A 26,474-nucleotide genomic window follows, 5' to 3' on the forward strand; every position below is an offset into this window, starting at 1 on the left:
TTCCTGGTCTGTAGTAAGTAAAGTGATATTATTTTCCTCCACAGTAGTTATTTCTGCTTCTTCACTCCTTGGTATTTTTTGGGGTGGTTCATCACTCTACAAATTACAAAAAAAATGTTACATCACGATTAATCAAAATAAAGCAAATAAATTATTAAAATTATAAGCTTTGGTCACATTTTGAATTTTTTAATACGACTTGAAATTCTAAATTTTTTGTAATTATTTGCATAAAAAAATCGATATCTATATTCTTATTCTATCTATAGTCACGCATGCATTATCTAAACAGATGCATTAGGTAAATGACTCTTACCTTCAAATATAGCAAATAAATGCTCTAATTTCTAATTTCCATTTTTCAGAAACTCCTTTAAAGAATCCATATATCCTAAAATTTGTCCATAAAAAATGACAAATGCATGTTAATAACGATCACTAATTTGTTATACGATACAGCAAATTATGCAAAATTCCAAGTGGAAAATTCCAAGCAACAAAACCCGTACGTACTATGATATGCGACCTATGAAATGCGACGTACGACTGATCGGACTACCGATTGATTGTATATACCGTCCTTCGTCATCGTCTTTGGTGTCGTTATTATTTTTGATCAAAAGAGTATTTAGCTATCGAAAAAATTGCCATGTTTCTTGAATGAAGTACTTCCTACCGTATTTTTCTTATTATCTTAAAACAAAGTAACTTGCACTTGGTTGAATGAAAATAGATTCAAGAGAAATTTTCGAATTTTTCAAGAGAACCAGTTTTCTTAAGTTAAGAGAGTTTTTCTTCAGGCAAAATATTTTCTTTTACGCTAAAATAAATTCTCTTGCCACTAATTTTTTTTTTCAAGAACGATGACGACTTTATTTCAAGTCTATCTTTTTTATCAGTGTACATATGGCCCATCTTACTATACGTCGCAGAAACGTGGTCTCTCAAGGTTCGAACCCTGAACCGCATCGAGACTTTTGAAATGTGGACTCTCCGGAGACTCTTACGTGTGCCATGGACCGCACATGCCACCAACGAAGAAGTTTTAAGAACTGCAGGCTATGAACGAGAAATGCTTATTATTGTAGTTAAAGAAAGAAAAGTTTCATACCTCGGCCATATCCTTAAAGGAGACAAATATTACATTCCTAAGCTGATTCTAGTGATTCTACAAGGAAGGCCCAGGAAGAAAACAATGAAGTGTTTGATTGGTGTAACGTGTTTGATTGGTTAACGTGTTTGATTGGTGTAACGTGTCTGATTGGTGTAACGTCAGCGACGCAGCCACGATATTTCGAAGAGCCGAAAACGGCAGTCTCCACATTGTATGAAGAGTACAGACAATCGCCAACGTGCGGCTAAGCACAAGGCACAGGAAGAAGAAGAAGTCTTTAACGATTTATTTGATTTGGTTTGGTTTGGTTTGGTTTGGTTATGGTATTGAGCATTGTTTTTTTTATTCTGCTGCTTGGCTGCCGCCTAACAGATTAAAAAGGAATGCTGCTGTTATCTTTTTCTTACCGTCTTTTTTTTCTTTACAAGGTCAATATCGAAACCAAAAATTATGTTTTTTATTTAAGTTTATAAAAAGCTATTTTTGCCGATAATCTTGTTTAATTCGATATTAATCATTATAATAAAGTTCACATTAACTGCTAAAAATAAATAAAATTGCCTGAAAACGATACAGGTACTTGTGTCTGTCGCAATTATTTCCAAACTACTTAACGTTAAAATATTCTATTAAATTAACTAATTTATATCACATTATTTACACCGTTGAACATTTTTTGGAATTTGGTATAGTTTCCAAAAATAACTATACTACTTTTAACAATCACAATCGAAAATAAAACGGCTTTAAAGATGTCATTTATTCGGCCTGTACTGTTTTTTTTATTTCGTAATGGCGCTTATTGCCAGTTGGCCTGACGAAGGTTGTAATCTAGGTATGTTTTGGCGAGGCTGTACGTTAAGACAATACAGCCGAGTGAGCCGAGTAACAAAAAGTCACTTTTACTCCGAATAGTTTTAAACAATTTCAAACGTACCAAATAATATAAAAAGATTTAAAACTCATACCTTGTATGTAAGAGATATATGTCTTGAAACATTCCCTCCGTTTTTAATCTTTCTGTAATTAGTTTAATTTATGACAAATTTTATGTTAATTTTTAGTAAATGACGTCTAGAAATTGATCCGGCCAAAATTATCATCGATTGTTATTCAACGCCGTTTTTTCTAGATTATACGGTATTACATGTTACAGGAATTTTGTAAATTAGTTATACGAAATAAATTAATTTTTGTTATTCTATGACATAATCTTTTCTGGGTGGCATGGGTGTTGAATTTGATACAAATTCGTACAACATCAATTCTTCATTGTCATTGGCATCGTTGAAGGTGCTGGCCGTTGATTGTCTCAATTTATTCAGCGCAAATTTGAAGAGAGTGCCATTCCTACTCGATTGTGAAGGTTTATCGTTCATATTCGGTTGATCGTAAATGATGTCGTCGGTATTGACGTAGGCATTTTCAATTGTTACGTTATTCCTTTTTGGCATTCGTTTGGTGTTTAGACATCGATAGCTGCAGCAAGCAATTATAATACCTAAAATAAAATAAATCTGACATTTTTCTAAATATAAAAAACATATAAGTACAGGGTGTCCCATTTTAGTTGAAATCATATGGTATCTCCGTTATTAGTAAAGATAGAAGCATGCGGTTTGCACAAACTTGTCCCACTTTTTTATCAAACCGAAAATGCAGTAAACAAAATTTTCATAGACCTCTTCGTTTGTGAGCTACAGGGTCTTTTCGAAAATTTTGCAGTTTGGGACAGCCCCCGTATCTCCGTTATTGTGGATAATATCGAGGAGGTAAAAACTGATTTATGTAGTACTTTTTACGTATAATACAGTGGCGTAGTCTGATTTTCTACGATTTTTTTTTGAAAATATGAACTGAAGTTATATTTTCTTAAATGGAACAGCCTGTATGATCTGGCTTGCTATGAGCTTCTCAAAAATATACAGGGTGGTCCGAACTGTTTTCCGGAAACTTCAGCAGCATATTCTCCAGATAAAAATAAGTAAAAAAGTTCTTATAAATTTATGTCCTGAAATGCTTAATTTCGGAGATACAGGGTGTAGAAATTTCATTTTTATTTCGATTTTTTCCAAATAATTTCTGAAGTAACATCAATATTTGGATGAAATTTGGTGCCTGGGAGTTTTTTGATATGAGAAATTCGATTTTGATGTCAATATGGCTTCTACTTGTAGAGGGCGCCACCTACATATTTTTAATTGGTTTGAAGAGTAAAAACTTTTCGTCCGTACCTGTATAAAACTACTAAGTAAAAAATATACATTTACGACGTGTTTAACGTAAAAAAGATCTCTTAATAAAAATCGCTACGAGTAATAGTTCGCGAGATATTTGAAATCGAAATTATCAATACCTGTCATCATTGACATAAATTAAACATGTTGACTAAATAGTTAGTAGACGGAAATCATAAATTTGAAATGTTTTTGTGTCAAATCATCACCAATCATCATTTTTTCGAAGAAAATTTTATGATTAATTTAAAAAAATAAAAACTTTCCAAATTTATCTTTTTAGTCCAATAACTATCTACTCTCAACGTGTTTATTTTTTGTCAATAATGACATGTATTGACATTTAAAAATAAAATAAATTAAATAAAAAATTAAATTTAATAAAAGAATAAAAAAAAGAAAAAATAAAGCACCCAGTATATTATTCCGATATTCAATGGAGGATTTATATATCTTTAAAATACTGTTATTGTTGCCTACTCCTGAGACGAATGTTTTCCTAGATATTTTCATTTTTATGATTTTGCGTCAGCAGATCTTTATTAATTGATAAAATCTGGGTGGCTGTTAATTAACAAAAGGTATATCTTTTGCACATATTTTAATTATTACAGAATTAAAACTAGATATAAACGTATAACTATGTAAAGAAATAGCTAGATGAAATCAAATACTCAAAATAATTCCTTTCACTGCATAAAATTATTCCCTATTCAAATGATCCTTTCAATCTGTTAAATCTATTAAAGTGGTTTTGTAAAAATATTAAAATAAACTTTTTAAATCTGAAGGGATTTGATTTTATCTGGTTTACGTAAATATTTAAGTGCAATTATTTAAACTATTTTTTAACGATAAAATTAGCCTGTTTACCGCCAACTATTTCTAAACGCATTTTTACAAAATATGCAAACATGCTGTTTATCATTTCACGATTTAAAAAAGGGTTTGATTTAATTTTTCTTCAGATTTCATCACAGTTTTTTTAATTATCTAATACGAGTTAAATCTCATACGATCGAAAAAAATGGCGTCAAAGACGGCTGGGGGAATGACCATCGAGAATAATTTTAAAGAGGTCAAGCCCTAGACAGTATTTACATTATTTCTTTAGTTTTTAATGGCTCTTACTGTTAGTTGCCCTTAAGAGACTTGTAATTTATTTTTATATATTCGTATTTATAAATAAATAAATCGTAGTAACACGATTTTTAAATAGTGTAATTTAAAATTCGAGAAAAAACTTGGAAAAAGACTAGTGTGTCTGGAAACGTTCTATCCTTCTTTAATTATTCTATAATTTGTGTAATTTTTGACAAGTTTTTTGTCAATTTTTAGTAAATGATGTCTGAAGCTTGACCTCACCAAAATTACCAATGATTTGTCATTTCCCAATCGTCTTTGACGTTGTTTTTTTCAATTATACGCTTATTACTGAATTAATTTTGTGTGCCTACCTATAAAAAATCCGTAGAAAAATGTAACTGATATTACCAGCCATGGAGAGACCTCTATAATATACAGAAGAAGAGCTTTGGGTTCCTTTACCATACTACTCGTTGAGTTTGTTGAATTGCCTGTATCGCAATTGCAAGTTTCATTTACATCATTTGGTTCAGACAGCCAAAGATTTTTTGGAGCTCTTATCAAAGTTGTCGTTTCAAAATCATCTTCCATCATCATCTTTTGAAATTTTACAGGTTCGTTGTTAATCTCAAATGTCGTTTTTGCAAGCGAACATGGATCAATATACGTGATATTATGTACTTTGGTATATTTTTTCACTTGGTTAAAACCATCTTCTGAACATATAAAGTTGTTATTTGAGACTATGAAGTTTGTCAGGTTTTTTAGGGGTTTTATTATAGCTATCCTGAGAGTGGTCAGATAATTGTCAGAAATATCGAGGTACTGCAACCTGGGTATATTGGAAAATATGTTAGAATTTAAATGAATTATTCCGCATTGACTAATATCCAATTCCTAAAAATACCAGTAAATATTAGTACGTCGGAAAAACAAGTATTTTAATACCTCTGACTCTTTGATATATCTTTTACTATGCTCTCTAGAACAGCATGTGGCCCGTGTGGCTGCCGGAAACGTTGCGTTTCCTACTGCGCATTGAAAGAAGATCCTATATTTTTATTAGTCCTTTAAATTCTAGTATTGAATATAAATCGAACATGTCTCCATAGCGCAGTGCGTAGAGTTTTCGACCACGAACCGATGATTCAGAGTTCGAATCCGGGTCAGGGCAAAGACTTTTTTATCTTATTTTCGTTTATATTCTGATAGTAAAGTATTAAAATATTTGTTCTTTTAATCACCAGAATTATTTAATACTTTCCTATCAGAATATAAACGAAAATTAAGTAAAAAAGTCTTTGCCCTGACCCGGAATCAAACTCTGAATCATCGGTTCGTGGTCGGAAACTCTGCGCACTGCGCTATGGAGACTTGTTCGATTTATATTCAATACTAGAATTTATAGGACTAAATTAATAAAAAATATAGGATCTTCTTCCGATGCGCAGTAGTGAACGCAACGGGTATCGGCAGCCAGACGGGCCGCATGCTGTTCCAGAGAGCATAGTAAAAGATATATCAAAGAGCCAGACGTCTTAAAATACTTTCTCGAAAACGTTGCTAGCTCTTAGACTATATAACGTATGATCGAAAAAAAACGGCGTCTAGTTGGCTGGGAAATGACGGTCGATGACATAAATTTACATATAAAATGACAGCGATCTTCATTTCATAGCCATCGCTGACGCCATTTTTTCTCGATCATACGGTATTATTAAATTAAAAGTTCAGTCCCACAATCTATACAGGTTTAGTTTTAAATAAGTGTAAATATTTTTAAGGGTTGTATATTTCGATCCCAGAAACACGTCTATGAGTTTTTTTTGCGAAAAAAGATATTCCAAATTTTGAAAATTTGGAATAACTTTTTTGAAAATCATATAATTTTAAGTTAAAAAACATATTATATGGAAACATAGGTGGTAGATTAAATATACAAGAAAGAAAAACCAAAAAAATATCCAGTGGTTCTCAAAATTTAACCAAAAATTAATATTTTTTTAATTTTCACAGTAAAATGACTCGGTTATTTCGAAAGTATCTCAAAAACGGTTAAGAGAAAATATGTTTCTTTTATTTTGATTGATTTGGTTTCCATTTTGATTATTCCATGATTGTCTGTTTTTTTTTAATTTAGTCGTTAGTTTTTTTCATTTAGTGAATGTTTCACGTCAAATTTTCAGTCAGCTGTTGTATCGATCGGTTTTGATCGAAAACGTTGTTTACGATACACGTTGCAATTGCATGCAACGTGCAATGCTATTTTGCAGTAAGCGCAATTTACTGTTTACATAGGGTGCTATAAAATTCGTGCAATCATTTTGAGAATCTATTGTATCAATTTAAATAAAGTGACTAGAAAAATTGTTTTGATTCATAGTTTTATTTTATCTTCAAGGTTTCGTTGTATATGCCTTAATAAAAGTTTTTGGTTTTTGTAGTTTGAGCTTGGATCTTAATTAATTGTTTTTTGTTCCTATAACATGGATTGTGAAACAGAAACTATCTCGGAAACTATGTTATTTTAATTATCAAGTTTAATTTTATAGTATTTTTGATTGGTAGAGGCAAAAATTGCATGCTAGTTATAATAAAATCAGCGCGTGTTGCATGCAATGCAATAAAAATGCATCAGCTGATCGAAAAGTACGAGATGTGCATGCTTTCGGGTAACTTAAATTGCCATTGCACCGTATTGCACGTACTGTAAACAGGCTTTAATATACGTTTACGACTTTTGTTTTATAATTTTGATTGCTGATTGAAAGGCTAACTTATTTATTTACTGATATTATTTTGAAAGAAATATTATCCGTGAACATAAAGTAGGATGACCTACAAAATGAAATGAGATCCCATCAAAAATATAAAATGTATAAAAAGGACAAGGCTCATAATGCAGTTCTTGGACTAGAAAAAGTTGAGATTTCATGTAAAGCCAAGTCAGTTATTTATTCAATTACCTATCAACATTTATAGTGACCGTTTCAACATTAGATATCTTTATTTCTATAATATTTATAATAATTTGGCGCAAGCACGGCACCACAATTATAAAAAATTAATCTACTCTTTCGATTACTAAGTAAATCTAAACAGAAGATCACAGGAGCCATGAGAACCTGTCCAACAGCAGCAATAGAGGTCATTCTAGATCTAACACCACTGCACATTGTCATTGGTAGATATGCCAATGCGATAATGATTAGAATGGTCACTAACGGAATCAGTACTGGGAAAATTGTCAGATCAGGGGCTTGGAACACCCTCAAAAAGGAAATACCACTCCTGCAACTTCCAGTGGATGATATGCCAAGAACGTACAACTTTGAGACACATCTCAATGTAGTATTGAGCAATAAACAGGATTGGAAGAGAGAAACGTCTGCCCAGCAGTTAAAAGACCATACCATAACTTGGTATACTGATGCTTCCAAAACCAATGCGCGGTTAGGTTAGAACCAACAGGGATAGGAGTATTTGGGCCGAGAACTCAATACTCCTAACCAATGGGCACCTACCCTAGCATCCTACAGGCAGAAATCTACGCTATCGAAAGATGCGTACAACTTATCTTAGATAGGAACTATCGGAAACAAGAAATAGCCATCTTATCTGATAGTCAAGCAGCGTTAAAAGCGATCAACTCGGTGTCAATCAATTCGAAATTGGTCAAAGAATGCATAGAGAAGCTGAATAAATTAGGCAAAGAAAACAAAGTCCTACACTGGAGGCCTGCTCAACAAGGGATACAAGGCAATGAAAAAGCAAATGATCTAGCTAGAAAAGGAGCAAACACTCCACTAACTGGACCAGAACCGTTCTGCTTTCCAAGTGGTAACCAACTCAAGGCGGAACTCAAGAACTTGGAAGACTCCATCCGCAACCTGGAATGGGGATCTTGCAACGGTCTAAGACACTCGAAGAAGTTTCTGAGGGCTTACGACCAAGAAAAATCAAAGATCTTCTTGGATCAAAGTAAGAAATATCTTTGGATTGTCACGGGGTTTTTAACAGGACACTGTCTCCTCAATGAACACCTAAGTAGATTAAAACTAAGAAGAAATTCTGTGGGGAAAATGGGGAAACATCAGTACAGCTCATCACTGAGTGCGCCGAGACGACAACAATTCGTGCCATGAACTTTGGTACGACTGATATTGGAGATGGAGAACTACCCTCTATAAAACCGTCCCAGGTACTGGGTTTTGTCAAAGCCCTGGGACTGTATGATGAGTTATAACTTAAGAAAGAGGGACACAATAGATCTGTAAGGTCGCAATGATTAACCCCCCTCTCACTCATTCTAAATTCTAAAATCTAAACAGTGTACTTCAGGATAAAGTATTTTACTTAGTAGAATATGTGGCCGTGCAATTGCCATGTCATTATAATTATTAGAGAAATAAAAATGTCCAATACTGATACAGTCATCATAAATATTTATAGGTAAATGATTAGGTATTATGACAGGTCATAATAACTGAATCAACCAATATTTAGAGCAACAGAAAATCTATTTATATAACATTTAATTAATGTATGCAAGTGATACCATACGCTTAAGTTCTTCAAGTTTATTAATTGTTGCTTGTTTATCGGTTTCGAAAATCTATTTATATAAGACTTAATTAATGTTGCAAGTGTTAACATACCCTTAAATTCTTCAAGCTTATTAATGGTTGTTTGTTTATCGATTTGAGTTTATTCCCCCTCAAATACAGTCCCTCCAAAGATGACAAACTCTCAAACCATGCTTCGTTGAAGTACTCTACCGCGTTGAACGACAGATCTAGAGTTTTCAAATGTTCCAGTCCTTTGAATGCGTTGAAGTGTATATCATATAATTTGTTGTTGGATAGATTGAGGAGTTTCAGATCCGTTAAATGCAATTCCTTAAAAATAGACACATAAAATTAGTATTTATGTTGTTTTAGATGTAACTGTAATTTTTAAAATTTAATAACCAGACGGCTGGCGGGCTGGGGAATGCCAGTCGATCACAATTTTAGCGAGTTACTTGGCGTACCCTTCTTTATTTTTTAATGGCTCTTTGAGTTGGCCTTAAGAGTCCATGTCACTAGTCCGAAAAAGTAGCAAAACAAGCGTTCGGCATTTAACGTTTTATGTAAAACTGGCTAAGTATTTTTACACAAAAGAAGGGAATTAAAGATAAAGGATTATACTATATCCGTATTGTAGCACATTTTTCGACAACTTCTTTATTTTTAAGATTTTGATGGTCAAACATCAACAAATATTCCTTATGTTTGGACTAAGTTTTCTCGAAAATAAAGAAATAATTTAAAATTCCGTTGCATTACGGAAATAGATTGAAGTTTTGTGATTATAGTGATATTATATGGTTTGTAACAAATTGCTCGCTATTTTATGGCAAATGCTGAAGCTCTGCAAACCTTAATCAAGTCTTAATCAAAGCACGTGTGTTTGGAATTTTAGGTGTGGCACACACTACAGGATAGGGATAAGCTTTAGGCAGATTTCTGAAATATAATATACAAGGTTGTTCACCACATACGACACGGAGTATTGTAGCTAAACGATTAGATATTTTCAAATTATAAGTTTTGTGTTCGTTGAAGGACTATTAGAGCTACAATTAAAAATATTTTTACAAGATACAAATAAATAAAAAATATCAAAGTTGAATTTTTTTAAATGGAACACCCTGTATATTATTAATTTTTAGTTTCTACGATTAAAATAAAGATAAATTTGATTAAGGTTTATTACACTTAAACCTTACCGTTTTTGAAATATTTTCAATTTTGTGAAATTGCAGTAAAAATTTTAACGCTTCATTTCACCAAAGGTATCAAAGTTTTTAATACTAAATATTTACTGAAGTTTATTTATTGATCAGTTATTGTGTTGCGATAATAAAAACTATACTACTTTATACAGAGTATCTAAAAATGTATTTTAAATAATTGCTAGCTTTAAACGGCAATAATAACTTGTTTAGTTTAAATGAAACACCCTGTGTATTTTACGAGAATCAGATGCACAATTTAATTGTCTATCAAATTATATTATACCATTTTTTACCTATCTCTACAAGTTTCCGTAGAAAATACATTTTCTTGTAATTTAGAACTAATTTATCAATATACCCATGGAATACTGACATTTTAGTTAATTTTTAAAGATGTACCAAATTTTTAAAGAGTACTGATACTAATATTGTCGATATAGTTCGTTTATTTCATTAAAAAATATAAAAAAAAGGTTTAAAAAATATTTGTTGAAGAGGACTAATTAATATGATTCCAGTATTTAAACTACATTAATTAACTGTTTGCGTTGATTAATAGTAATTGCTCCAAATACTAAAAAACTGAATTTTGTATGTGTATTAGACAGTGTGGTAAAAAGTAACACCTTAAAAATGATATTTCATTTTTTGACAAATTTGCTTATTAAAACAACAGAGACGTTCATTTTCATAACTTATTATCATATTGATTTCTGATTCAAATCCACATTTATTTAGAATAATTTATTAACGAACACAATTAAGTAATTACCTAATTAATTAGTATTTGGGCGGAAATAATGGCGGAAAAGATTTAAATAGTTTTATTTTTGCATACAAATGGGCTAGTAATATTATCGTTTTGCTAAAAACGATAATATTACTAGTCTGTACATTTTATACATCTGTTGCTTTAAAAACAATCTAAAATGTCAATATTCCATGGGTATATTGATAAATGAGGTCTAAATTATAAGAAAATGCATTTTCTACGAAAACTTGAAGGGGTAGGTAAAAAGTGGTATAATACAATTTTATAGACAACTAAAATGGAAATCTGATTCTCCTAAAATATACAGGGCGTTCCATTTAAATTAAAAAAGATATTGCCGTTTAATGCAAGAAATTATTTAAAATAAATTTTAGACACTCTGTATGAGGTAGTAATTTTTTTATATATATATTATATAGATAAATAGAAAATATAAAAAAATATAGGCATAGTTTAAATAATTACACTAAATTAATAGAATAAAACTTGAAATGTATTTGATATAAGTGATGGCAAGATGCGTATAGTGGTAGAAAATTTAGAATTATTATGAAAGACGAAAACCATAATTTTATCTGTGTTCACGGTGTAACAAAAACAACCTATTGCATATTATAATTGCTTTCGAAACCATTGATGTTTAACAAAAAAGTAATATAGAAAAATTTTCCATAAAAGTGCTGTAATTTTTTTAATTTCGGTAGCCGTAATGTTATAAAGTTGTGAAAATATTAGTTCAACGTACGACAATTTAAGAAAAGCATTTGTTCGAAACCTTGAATCAATTACAATTTTAATAAACCTAATATATTTCAGTTAAAAAATTAATATAATTATGACAATCCAAAAGAAAACGTTTTTAGGTACAGAATTCAAATTAATCGGTAATCATTCAACAAAAAAAATGTTCAAAACATAAGCTAACAGTCAGTAAACATAAAAAAGTAAACATGCTTATCGCTTCCACAAATATTTCTTGTACATAAATATTTCCTCATTTAATTTCCTATACAAACAATTTTTTGTTTCCATTAGAACACCGAAGTTAAGCGAGGTAAGGCGATACTAGTGGATGGACGGGTGACCGGTTCGAAACTCTCTATCGTGCTGTTCTCTATCTAACGCTGGTTCTCACTTGTCAATCCCACCGAAGCAGTTTGACTGATTCATTATTAATTTTATTTAGTTTTAATTTGCTAGTTGAATAGGTTTAGATATCTTTCGTTAATTTCGTAAACATAAGATGTCTACCAATTTGTTTGCTTGGTGCGATAGCGTGCTGTCTTTTTATTTACTCAGAATATGAAATTATAAAAAAAAGCGGAGCAAAAAAAAAGTTTCAGACGAATTTTTGTTTATTAGATATTTAATTTGGTAAGACCTCTTTCACACGAGGACGCTGTATCCCAGACGCGCGTATCTCAGATATACAGAAAAAGCATGTAGTTAAATTGTACCTTACACATGGCATTCGGCGATACATACAGTATCGCGCGGCCGAATTTTTGAATGTGGAATCTTCAGCTGCCATATACAGGGTGGTCCGAACTGTATTCCGGAAACTTCAGCAGCATATTCTGCAGATAAAAGTAAGTAAAAAAGTTCTTATAAATGTATGTCCTAAAATGCTTAGTTTCGGAGATACAGGGCGTAGTTTATAAGTTTATAAGTTTCATTTCTATTTCGATTTTTTCCAAATAATTTCTGAAGTAACATCAATATTTGGATGAAATTTGGTCTCTGGGAGTTTTTTGATATGAGAAATTCGATTTTGATGTCAATATGATTCCTACTTGTAGAGGGCGCCACCTACATATTTTTAACTGGTCTGTAGAGTAATAACTTTTCGTCCGTACCTGTATAAAACTACTAAGTAAAAAAATATACATTTACGACGTTTTTAACGTAAAAAAGATCTCTTAATAAAAATCGCTACGAGTAACAGTTCTCGAGATATTTGAAATCGAATTTATCAATACCTGTCATCATTGACATACATTAAACATGTTGACTAAATAGTTAATAGACAGAAATCATAAATTTGAAATGTTTTTGTGCCAAACCATCATCAATCATCATTTTTTCGAAGAAAATTTTATGATTTATTTAAAAAAATAAAAATTTTCCAAATTTATCTTTTTAGTCAAATAACTATCTACTCAACATGTTTATTTTTTGTCAATAATGACATGTATTGACTATTCCCATTCTAATTATCTCGACAAGGGTTGCTCGTAACGATTTTTATCAAGAGACATTTTTTACGTAAAAAAATACGAAAATGTATATTTTTTCACTCAGCAGTTCTATACAGGTACGGACAAAAAGTTATTACTCTTCAAAACAGTTAAAACACATGTAGGTGGCGCCCTCTACAAATAGGAGTCGTAATGACATCAAAATCGAATTTCTCACGTCAAAAAACTAACAGACACCAATTTTCATACAAATATTGACGTTACCATCAGAAATTATTTGGAAAAAATCGAAATAAAAATGAAACTTCTACACCTTGTATCTCCGAAACTAAGCCCTTTAGGACATACATTTATAAGAAGTTTTTTACTTCTTTTTATCTGCAGAATATGCTCCCGAAGTTTTCGGAATACAATTCGGACCACCCTGTATATAATAATACAAAGCTTATAAATTTTTCATTATTGAAAGCGGCACGATCCATGGTTCTCTTATTTATTGTTCGCTATTATCGCTATTATTCTCACTACTGAATTTTTTTTACTATAATAAACCTACAATAAATATTCTGTTCGCCTGTGAAATCGAACTTTTGTATCGCAAAAGTATGCAAGTCTGAACAGGTCCATAAGCTACTATGATAATTCTGTATCCCGGATACACCTTCGTCGCCGGGCGGCTCAGGCGGCTGAAGATTCCACATTCAAAAATTCGGCCGCGCGATACCGTATGCGTCGTCGAATGCCATGTGTAAGGTACAATTTAACTACATGCTTTTTCTGTATCTGAGATACGCGCGTCTGGGATACAGCGTCCTCGTCTGAAAGAGGTCTAATAGTTTCGATGTCGTTGATAGCGTGCACGCCAACTTTGATTTCTCTATACGTTTACATTATTTCTATACTTACGCGCTAGAATAAGTACAAACAGACAAAGAATTATACTTACGACAAATTGTCCATCTGTAAGTTCCTTAATCTGATTAAAACTTATGTCCAACCATCTGACACCTTCTGGTATACCCAATTCCAGTGTCACTAGATTCTGATTTTGACACACAGCTCTATTTAGATCTTGGTAAACGTCACAATCACAATATTCAGGACACTGGATTTCCCTCAGTTCATTTGAGCTTGTTTGGCAAACAATTATGATTGCACTAATTATAACATAACAATGTTGCACTACCCGCATCATAGTTCTATCCAGGGAACAACTGAAATTCGCAAAAATTTGATAAACACGGGGACATTTTCAATTTTTTTTACTTTGTTGTTTCTGATTCATTCTACGTTAGTAATCTAAAGTGGAGAGATATAGTTTTTGTATATTGAAACTGGGAACAGCTGTAGATTAGATAAAAAAAAAAGTTGACTGATAAGATACTATACAGGGAATTATTTCTGTCACAATAACCTTACCACACTTCGAAATGCACTTGTTTAAAAAAATCTTATCTCTTTAACTAACCTAGAACTTACCTTTCTTTTTGATTCGATAAGCATCTATTATTATTTAATAAATGGTAAAGCTGATCTTGTCACTATCGCCTTACTAGAACGTTTTTTGTCCAGGCTGGGTGAAAGTAAGTCACTGAATGTATTAAAATATTTTTATAAACTAAACTTGACAATATGCAATGTTCCATGATAATTCGCAAAAAAAAACAATTAGTTAATATCTAGCCGTGTTTTAAATTTTTTTATCGCGAAGGAATATTAATAAGACTTAGTTAAAATTGTTGCTATTTGTATTTAAATATTTTGCTTAAAATTTAAACGAAATATTTGAAAATGTATGTGAAAGTTTTGGATTTGAATATGAGATTAATTTATTATACAGCTAGTTAGAGTTGTATTTCCTTTAAAAAATTATGTTATTATGGTACCAGGTGTTGCATCGTCAAGTGGGACATAGGAAATCCCATGTAAATTTTAATGGGGTCAATTATTGGCTTCCCTAATTAATTTAGAGAATAATTCTATTTAAGTTTATTGAAGAGCACTAAAACCCACATTCAAAAGAATAACTTTAGATATTTTTGATTAGCTGGTTTACGAGTTATCGCCGATTTCTTTTTAAATATTTCTCCTTTCTTATGGCCCTGTATTTACTTATGAGCACCAGTCAAGGTAAAAGATAACTGTCAAATGAAGTTGTCATTTCAGAAATTTATCTATTTAGTGCTTTATTATTATTATTAAAAACTCATACCTACATCGAAAATATTAGCCATGATTTACACTACCGAAGAAAAAGTATTGATGATTAAATGTTATTATCAAGGAAATAGTTATCAAAAGGTGTCGGACATGTTTGCTGCTCTGTATCCGAATAGACCGATACCTGGAAAATCTACGATCGCAAGGAATATCCAGAGATTTGAGACCAAAGGTACCCTAATAAATAACTGCAGATGTGAAGCAAGGCAGGAACAAAGAGAAGATGCAAGAAATGATACCGAGTTGGAAGTTTTATTGTGCGTGGAAGAGAACGATGGAAAGATCAGCACAAGGAAACTTGAGGATGAAATACGAATAGATCACACTACAGCGTTTCGAATTTTGAAACGACATACTAAATACTATTCCTTCAAATATGACAAGCACCAAGAGCTACGAGATGGGGACGAAATACGGCGGCAGGCGTTTTGTTTTGATATGATGGAAAGAGCAAACACGGATAGGAAATTTTTAAAAAACATATGTTTCACTGATGAATGCACGTTTACCTTAAATAATGAACCCAATGTTCAAAATTATCGATATTGGAAAAAAGAAAACCAATACAGGTTTGTCGAAACAAGGACGCAATATCCACAGGAAGTAAATGTTTGGGCAGGGATATTCGGACACAATATTTCCATTATTTCTTATGCGAAATTTAAATGCAGAATATTATTTGGAACTACTCGAAAATCATATTTTACTTGCTTTACATGTTGCCGCTAGGGAAAATCAGGGGTTTGGTACCAAATGGATGGCTGCCCGGCACATAGTACCCTGGCTGTTCGGGAATATTTAGACAATAGTTTTAACGGGAACGTTATTGGCCTAAATAATACAGTAAATTGGCCAGCAAGGTCTGCTGATATTTCGCCAAATGATTTTTTTCTCTGGGGCCATTTAAAAAACAGGATATACAAGGATAAAAAATACCCAAATCTAGACGAGATAAAACATTCTATTATTTTCCTATTTCTGCCGAATGCAATAGAATTTCAGTTTACCAACTAGCGAATGTAAGAAGAGAATTTTATGATCGCCTGGGTTATTGTCTAGCAGTCGATGGAGGAATATTTGAACATCTTCTTAAATCCTAAAGTTCTAACAATTTAATAGTACCTAAATTAATAAGTTATTGAATATTGTAATAATACTATAATTAACCTTGTAATTGATTACTTTATTTTACTTTAATTCATATAAATTTGTATTTATAAATACATCTTTCAGATTTCCGATGTAGGAATGAGTTTTCAATAATAATAAAGCACCATAGACAAATGTAAAGCACCAAATAGGTAAATTTCTGAAATGACAACTTTATTTGACAGTTATCTTTTACCTTGACTGGTGCTCATAAGTAAATACAGGGCCATAAGAAAGGAGAAATATTTAAAAAGAAATCGGCGATAACTCGTAAACGAGCTAATCAAAAATATCTAAAGTTATTCCCTTGTGGGTTTTAGTGCTCTTCAATAAACCTAAATAGAATTATTCTCTGAAATAATTAGGGAAGCCAATAATTGACCCCATTAAAATTTACATGGGATTTCCTATGTCCCGCCCGACGATGCAACACCCGGTATGTATTTTATTATATATTTCTATTTAAATATTCTTGATAGTCAGTTTAAGAGTACATTTCACTAGTCCGAAAAAGTAGCGAAATAAGCGTTCGGAATTTAACGTTTTATGTAAAACTGACTAGGTATTTTTACACAAATGAAGAAGGAAATTAAAGATACTAAAGATAAGGATTATAGTATATCCGTATTGTAGCACATTTTTAGACAACTTCTTTATTTTTACGATTTTCATTTTTTCATGGTCAAACACCAACAAAATAATCCTTATATTTGCTCTAAATTTTCTCGAAAATAAAGACATAATTTAAAATTCCGTTACAATACGGAAATAGATTGAAGTTTTGTGATTACAGTGATATATAATTTATATGGTTTTGTAATAAATTGGTCGCTATTTTATGGCAAATTCTGAAGCTCTGCAAACCCTAATCAAGCCTTAATCAAAGCACGTGTGTTTGGAATTTTGGGTTAAACAATTTTTTTTTTCAATCAATATGAGATTTTTGTTCACAATAACAATAACATTTTTTATAACAATTTTAGTACGATATTTTGACGACGTAATACAGTAGTAGTTTCAAAACTTTTAAACACCCTGTAGAATTTCAATTCCCCGCAGATGTTCGTCCATCCGAAATTTTACCTGGACGTCTATCCCGAATCTAATTTAAATATAATTACAAATCCCTTCCAATCCCAGGTAGAAATACCACCCTCTTTATTTCCAGCAAAGTTGTAGGATACTATTTTCCATATTTCCGTGTTATTTTCCAAGAATTTTCAATATTTAGCTTCATTCGGGACGATTTGTTTATGTTCTCCATCGTTGGATGCCGCGTTATGATTAATATCGGGCAATGTGTTGACATGTGACGACTATTAGGGCTCTTGCGGCTTGCTCACTCCCGTGTATGTCTGCGCCCTTTCGCCCTATGACCTCAGGTGTCCACCCCGAAAGGTTTGTCCAGGGCCGGTTCGACCGGTACTACGCACCCTACATTTTCCATCCAGGTATAATTTGACAACACACGCGAGCTCGGGACCAGTTTATTAACATGTTCCTAGTTGTAATGTTGTTTACAAATGAGATTTTAGTTTAGTATTTGTGATAGATGGATATGGGTGTGTGTGTGGTGAGTTTGCTTTAGTTTTTGAAACTGGTAAATTAGTAAAAGTTGATGTAGGTAAGGTGTTGTTTTATTACTGACTAGCTTTTTCCCGCGTCTACGTTCGCGTTACACCTCGAATCGTTCATGCATTGATTTAAATGATTGTTTAACTCTTTATAAATAGAGCTAGTAATTTGGTTTGGTTTGGCCTTACAAATGCACTATTTAAACTATGTTTTTAAAAGTTTTAGAGCTACTTGTATTTGATATGAAAGTTAGTAATTGTCGATTTTCTGGGTATTATACAGGTTAAGTCTTGAATAAGTGCAAATACTTTTTGAGGGCTGGTAGATCTCGATGAAACATATTTTCTCTTTATCGTTTTTAAAATAACTCCAAAATAACCGAGTTATTTTACTTTAATAATTTTCAAAAAAAATATATTTTTTGCTTAAATTTTGAGAACCACTGGAGCTTTTTAGGTTTTTCTGCCTGGTAAATTTATTCTACTACCTATATTGCCATATTATCAAGAAACTATGGTTTTTAACTAAAAACTAAAAAAAAGTTTTTCAAAAAATGACAAATTTTCCAAAAAATCGTGTTTCTGAGGTCAAAATATACTGCACTTATTTAAGACTCGCCCTGTATACCCTTTCAAAAAATCGATTTTGTTATTTTTGACTAAACCAAAGTCGAAATTTTGCAAAATCTGAAAAAAGAAAATCTCTGGAAAAACATAAATAGTGAAATGATTATGTAACCCTACCTACATGGTCCCATATAAACTGTATTACTAATATAAATAGCTCTGATGTAAAAGCCACTTTTGAGATGCACCCGGTATTTCTTATTTATTTATTAATATCTCTGAATCGAATCTAATATCTCTATCGAAATATATTGACCAATATCTTAGGATTATGTAAAGCGAAGGAAACTAAAAATGCAATAATACACAGGGTTACCGCTAAAAAAATCATCCCGGTAAGAAATTAGCGTGGTCATCTATTTTATATACTGGGCGAGTCTTAAATAAATGCAAATGGAGACTTGTAGATCTCGATGAAACCGTTTTTCAAATGAGTCCAAAATAACCGAGATATTTTACTTGAAAATAAAAAAAACTGATGTTTCTTTTAAATTTTAAGCGAACCACTGGCACTGTTTTTTTCTGGTTTTTCTTTCTTGTAATATTAATCCACTATCTATTTTTAACTAAAAATTAAAAAAAAATCGCGTGTTTCCCAGGTCGAAATATAATATAAATAGTATAAATATTTGCCGTTATTTAAGACTCACCCTGTATAAATTTATTTTTTGCACACTCGATGCAAAAAAACGCAACGGAAACATTTTTCGTCTTTTAGTCCAATTTTCATTTTTGGAAAACTGTATAAAGATATACTTTAATTCGTAAACTCGGTTTTTTATAAATTTTAGTTCTGGTCTTTATTATACAGGGTTTAACGTCTGTCCCTCAATGTGTATCCAGTTATCATTCTTAAGGTCTTCATTTCAGTAGTTCGTAGGATTCTCTTTGTTACTGATGTTTCAGCTCTGGTTTCCGCACCATATGTCATCACTGGTCGTATGCAGGTTTTCTATATTCTTGACTTACATTCTGTACTCAAATGTTTGTTTTTCCATATGGGATATTTAAGATGTCCTGATATTGCGGCAGCTTTATTGACTTGTTTCCTTACTTCTTCTTCCAGAAATCCTGAGCTTGTAATTTTGCATCCGAGGTATTCGAATGACATTATCTGATCAATAATTTTGTTTTTTATTACCAATTTGCACCGTAGAGGCTCCTTTGTAATGGTCATGCATTTGGTCTTATTTGTGGAAATTTGCATGTTAAGTTTTTCTGCCTGTCTGTTAAAAGCTCGTAGCATTCTTTGGAGGTCGTCCTCTGACTCTGCAATAAGTACTGCGTCATCGGCATAGTAGCATAATATGTTTACTTTATGCATTCCCATTCGATATCCTAATCCAGTATTCTTGACGGTTTTTATTACTTGATCCATGATTGTGTTGAATAACAGAGGGCTGAGACTGTCGCCTTGGCGAATACCAGTTGTAGTTCGAAGATGCTGCGTTAAGGTAAAGTTTGTTCTTATTTGGGTTGTTGTGTTTGTGTTTAAGTCCTTGATAAGTTCTGTGAGTTCTTTCGAGACATTACTGCTTTCCAAGATGGTGATGATGTCTTTTAGTTGGACTCTATCAAAGGCCTTTGTTAAATCTATAAAACATAGATAGGCTGGAGAGTTATATTCTAAGGATTTTTCAACTAGTTGCCTGAGTATGAATAGTGCATCGGTAGCTGATCGGTTTCTTCGGAATCTTTGTTGTTCCTCGCTTATTGGCACTATTGAGGAGATCTTGTCCGCAATGATCTTAGTCAGAAGTTTTAGCGAGGTGCTCAGTAATGTTATTCCTCTATAGTTTGCTGGGTCTGTTTTATCTCCCTTTTTAAAAATGGGTATTGTTATACTTTGTTTCTATTTTTCTGGTATTTTTTTATGTTGTAATATAATGTTAAACAGTTTTGTGTATTGCTCTATGATAGCCGTGCCTGCGTTTTTTATTAGCTCGTTTGGTATTTTATCTTGATTAGGAGATTTTCTATTTTTAAGTTTCTTTATTGTCTCTTCTACTTGCTTGTAAGTGATTTGCGCATGATCTTCTATATTATCTCTTGTGCTTCCATTAGTTCATCTGTTTCTGCGTATAAGTCTCTGAAATATTTTTCCCACGTATCTTCTGCAATTGTTCTTAGTTGTATTGTTTCATTTGTTTCTCGTTTCAAACCCCTCAACATCTTCCAAATACGTTTTTGTGCTCCGTATATATCTGCCTCCATTTCGCTACTAAATCGCTGCCAATATTCTTCTTTAATTTCTCGTACTCTATTATTAGTCCTGTTCCTTATTACGGTATAGATATTTCGGTTCTCCGGTGTTGGAGATTTCTTGTATTGTAAGTATTTTTCCTTCTTTTCCCTTGTAATGTTCTTGATTTCTAATGTAAACCAAGGTTTAATGTTCGGCCTTCTATTGTGTGATACAGTACGTGTTACTAAAGCTTCTTTAGCACCTTTGCAGATGTTTTCGTCAGAGCTCGCACGTATAAAAAAATGCACGGACCCGCGTCCAATGTAACCGCGGGCTTAGGCTCGGCCGCGACTGAGCAAATTTTTTACAAAGTATTATTCCCACCTTGGTACTTACTAGTATTTAAATGTTTTATTTTAAATAATAATGTTATATAGCAATATTTTTTACAATAATTCATTGGAAACAATATGGTCGTTAATCACCTAAATGGACACTTCCAGAGTCAGGAGCCGAATACAGTCGAGCACTTCACTTAGCCGTGTACAAAGCCCGCTCCACGCCATTGGTCAGCTCGGCTTCTATGGATTATTCCGTCTTTTGTTTCGCCCTTAGAGGGAGGCAGAATGGAGAGCGAAAGGGTTGAATAGGGGCAAGACGGGGAGGCGAGATGGGGAATGGCCGCTGCTTGTAATGACACTCGGACGGTCGTCTATTGAGGCCGCTATAGTCGAGGTAAAAACAGATTTTCTTTTACTATTAAAATAGGAAATATACAAGGTGTTTTTCCGAAAAAATCCTATGGGTATTTCGCCACTGTAAGAAAATCTACAAAATAAAATAGTTATTTTTTATAGAGAAGAGACTATATAATTGTCATCAGTGGTTTACTAATAAACAAATTTGACTAACGGACAAAAAAATGCTTAACGTTGGGGAAAGTATATCTCTTTCCATCGTCGCGTCGGAAGGAACACAAAGAACAAAGAAAAAACTATTTAAAATATCTAGATGCAACTAATTCGAGAACAGCGATAGCCTCTAAAAGAAAAATAAAAGAGGTTTTTAGGGTTCCGTACCCAAAGGGTAAAAACGGGAACCCTATTACTAACGGCCGTATTCATAGTCGATCGCCAGCCGCCCGCTGGCGGCAGCTTTCCCGAAATTCCTCGTTCTTATTTCAGAGTCGAGCGCTCTCCGAGTAACGCGTGCGCACATCCGTCATCCGGTGATTTTCGGCCGGCGACTGGAGCATGTCCTTACCATCTCCGGGCGGCCCGCCAGTTTAGTCTGGTTTATTTCTCTAGTTGAAAGAAGCACCAAGCAAACTGAATTAATTATGGATATTTATAATATTGTGACGATTAACGAGAACGATGACATTCGTATTTTTGAGGCCATTATTCATTACATTTGAGGCATATGAATTCCATCCGTCTATTTGACAATTTAAATGTTTTATCGTTTTGTTTTTGTTATGTTTATAATTTTTTATTTTTCCTATTGTTTTTACGTTTATTACATTAATTCTCTTTGCAATTTACACAAAGTGGAAAAAATATACCAAATTCACAAAACATCAGTCATCTACATAAAACAAAAATAGAGCCAATTTAAAAATATAAATTACTTCTACTCTGGTCATATTTTTCCTTAAAATAATTTTAAAATCCTTAACACAGCACCAATAGGTTAAGGTTAAGGTTAAGGTCTATAAAAATTTATAAACGTAATAAAAACGAATCCATAAAACTTTCAAATAACCAAACAGACCTATGGAATTCCCAATTATGTAAATTATACCTAGCCAAAAAAATATGTATATAAAAATTGTAAATATTTTTACTATAAGTGAAGGATTACGAAGATATTATTCATTACTTTAAAACAAATTATAAGAAAATAATGGACACATCTATAAAATATTTAAATTACCCAATATCAATAAAATATTTAAATTATTAATATTTAAATATTTAGAGAATGTTAAAGTTCGTATAACCGATTTTGTGTAGAAAAAGGAAGAAAACATGTTCCCTGTTGTTAAAACCCTCCACCCGAAGTGAAATTTTGTTGGCGACGCGCCGTCATTTTGGCCAGCCAGCGGTGCGCGAGGTAAGTAGTTAGTTAAGCATTCACAAGTTAATGATATTGATTTTTTTTAAAGGTGGGTATTAGACTTGGATCAAGGCAAATTAATAAAAAAATGCGTTTATCTCATCAAGGTGGCCGAAATCAACAAAATATCAAGCCAAGTTTTAATCGGCATTAAACTGCGTACACTATTTCGCTAACCCGAGAAAAAAAGTCAGTGGCGTACATGCTTTTTTAGTAAAATATTCCAGTGATAACCCATATGCACGTCCCTGGTGAATATGTCGACAATTTTTTAGCATTAAAATATGTCGCATTTATAGTAACTTTTACCCTCATAATTTCGAACGTTAAAATTACGTGGAACAAAAATTATAATAAATCGAAAAGAGCAACATTTTAACACCCTGTAGTTACGAAACAAAGCAGAATCGGACCTATGTTAATATGAAAAATAAATCTTATTTTTACGTGAGGAATCTCCCCACGAGAGTTGGTACATGTTTTTTGAAACACCCTGTATATGTATTATAAATAGTTTCAGTCAATTTACATTACATTTTTATATATATTTTGGGATTTGTTTGAATGATAAATAAGAAGAAAAATCTGGATTTTTTTTCGCTACTGGGAGAGAAATCTACAAAATAAAAAAGTTATTTTTTGTACATCACTGCGTTTAATCCAAACGGAGATCAGTTTTTTTGGCTTTTTACTAGTAAAATAAATTCGCCTAACCTACAAAGTATGCTTAATGTTTTAGAAATAAGAAAGAAACTATTAAAAATGTCTAAATATTTTATACCTATTCGGAGAACAGCAGATACGTCTATTATAAATTATTGACGTTCTGTTAAAATGACATTACATAAAATAAAACTTCAAAATAACTATAACTACCAGATAACAATAATTAGCTAATGGAGCAATACCAAAACGTACAAATTTTCTCTATATGAGTTATTGTTTGTAATGATGTTACTCTCAATAATTCCAAAAGAAGAAAAAGACTCAAGTCTCGACCGAGGTCTCGACATTTATTACCAAAAACTTAAATTATGACAAGTGTTTCGTTCATACGAGCATCATCAGACAAAAATACATTATTAAAGACACACCATATACTTTCACACATTTTAGATATTAAAACAACACTCAGTCTTGTTTTAATATGTAAAATGTTCGTTACCATATAGTACGAAAATTGAAGAAAAAAGTGAAAGTATCGCAAATAATAATTATTAAGTCGTAGACTTAAACTAGGTATATTATCTGTTGTGCTCTACACTGGTATATAATTATTTAAATATTTGTTAATGATAATGTCGGCTTATTTCAGGTATAATAATTATTCTGTTTATCAATACTTCAAGTTTGTTGTTGATTGTCACACTTTTACCCACATTTATAAAAAATGGGTTTCAATTGCTTTGGCATCTAAAATACCAGCAATTATGTTGAAGTTTTGGTAATATAATTCTCTAAATTAAAAGAAATATATATATATAATGTTTATTTAGTAATTTTGTTCACAAAACTGTAATTTATCTTTGGAAAAGATGGATCTTGTTAATAAACATTGATAATATCTAATAGTTTGTCACTTTGTAAAGGGGTTCCTAGTAATATCGTACGCCTTGTATATTATGTTTTTTTTTGCTATTTGTAAAATCGCTTATTTCTGGGGCTTACTCAACCGGGTCTCACAATGCAAATTCACCTCAAATATCCATTTAGTTGGTCATTGGCAAGCACTCTCTCATTGTACATGAAAATAACAAAACAAACATTTACTGATCTGGATAAAATTAATAGTTAAATAGTAAGACTCACCCGGGAGTACTCCGCCCCCTAGCCACTGATATATTCTATTCAATATATCCCATCCCATATTTTCAATCTAATTCAAATATCATTCGGTTATATATTGGTTAATAATCTTCAACAACTAGCTAGTGTCACCTGAAATAGTATAGGGGCTTCCCCCGGACGCAACTCTGCCGCTAAACAGATTCGCATCCCATTCGAATAAGCTAATTGGGGTACCTCACTAGTCTCTCTACCCCAACGCCGCATCGTGTCAATCGAGAAGACAAGGGAGACCTCAAACTCTCAAGACCAACCTCGAAGGAAAGACGTCACCAGAGGTTTTCTTCCGGTCAAACGACCCGTTGCCTTACAGTACTTGCAACGTTTATAGTCAAAAGACTCTCAACCCCCAAATATCAGCTCTATGACAAAACACAACACAACAGCCGGCTGGCCAGTCTACTACTGATCCGCCGTAGGCAAGCTAAGCCTCCTCTTACTTCACAATTTTACCGGATCGTAAATGTTTACATTACTTGCCAATGAATCATACTATTTTCTCTAATCGACTTTAAAATAGAGTGTTTTAGCATTACTAGATAAATAAATAGAGAGTTTCCGAATTATAAAACCATTATTATAACCAACTTATTTTCCAAGTTTTACATATTTATTAGTGCATTATAAAAAATTCCAACTTTTTTTTCAAATTATTTTTATGAAAGAGAATTAAAATTGTGCATGGAATAATAACAGCCAATTAGTAAAGCTATATATTAGTTCTTTTGTTAAGATGTACAGGGTATCCCAAATTCTAGCCAAATCACTGGGATCTCAAAAAAAGCGGATTAGTTTTCAAATTAACAACTATCGTTGATTGAAGAAATAAGAAGATGCGCAACCTTATGGACGATTTCGTGGCACAAAACCTGTCCAATATATGGCTGGTGATACGTCGTCGCTAGTCAACCTGTCCGAGATTTAGTTTAGATCTGCGCCGCTGCGCGCTGATAGTCGTTTACTGCGCAGCGGATGAAGAATGCTGTACCGTATTTCTGCTTTCAGTCGACAGAATGGGTGGTTGCCGGAGACGGTGTTGCCAGAACTACGTATTAATCCGTAGATTTGCGGATTTTGGACACATTATCTTAATAATACGGATTTTCTAATACGAATATCATTAAACAATTTAATATAATACTATATGATTAAGCAAAGAACGGTGTCAGAGTTGGATTGAAAATGAAGATTGGTGTTATTTCATAATATGTAAAATATTATGGTAAATGTCAATAGTCGTCATTTCCAAGCCAACTAAACGATTTTTTTAGATCATAGGCAATATTCAGTACCTATAAAAGATTTTTTTGTTGTTTATTCTAAATACGAAAAAATTTTCAATACATAAACGCGGATTTTTCATCCAAAGAGATTTTTGTCAAACGTATTACAAATATTACAAATTTTAATATGGCAACACTGTCGTTTTTAGACCCACACCGTCTTCGTTAGTCGAATTAGAGAAAATGAGTGTTGTATGTATTGGTCTCAGAACGTGTTAAGGCTCCACCGTACAGCACTTCAGACGTAATGGGAAATCAAATCAGCAGTGGCGGATACAGAGGGGGGC

The 26,474-nt window shown here is 32.4% G+C and overlaps 1 protein-coding gene and 1 long non-coding RNA gene across 2 annotated transcripts in view; one reads left to right on the forward strand and one right to left on the reverse strand.

Moving 5' to 3' along the window:
• Positions 1-1,598: 1,598 nt before the first annotated feature.
• LOC115884556 (leucine-rich repeats and immunoglobulin-like domains protein 3) lies at positions 1,599-14,786 on the reverse strand. Its single transcript, XM_030903177.1, has 5 exons — positions 14,666-14,786; positions 14,133-14,400; positions 9,096-9,335; positions 4,809-5,334; positions 1,599-2,615 (listed from the first exon to the last, which is right to left on the reverse strand). Exons 2-5 carry the CDS (start codon positions 14,379-14,381, stop codon positions 2,311-2,313), a joined length of 1,320 nt encoding a protein of 439 aa, XP_030759037.1. The 5' UTR covers positions 14,382-14,400; positions 14,666-14,786; the 3' UTR covers positions 1,599-2,310.
• The window catches only part of LOC115884559, a 38,171-nt gene continuing 26,340 nt past the window's right edge, over positions 14,644-26,474 (forward strand). The window contains exons 1-2 of the long non-coding RNA XR_004050577.1: positions 14,644-14,769; positions 21,445-21,676. This is a non-coding gene — a long non-coding RNA (uncharacterized LOC115884559). The remainder of the gene's footprint in view (positions 14,770-21,444; positions 21,677-26,474) is intronic.

This window comes from Sitophilus oryzae, unplaced genomic scaffold (assembly GCF_002938485.1).
Source record: "Sitophilus oryzae breed Bouriz unplaced genomic scaffold, Soryzae_2.0 scaffold_302_pilon_pilon, whole genome shotgun sequence".
Lineage (NCBI taxonomy): Eukaryota > Metazoa > Arthropoda > Insecta > Coleoptera > Curculionidae > Sitophilus > Sitophilus oryzae.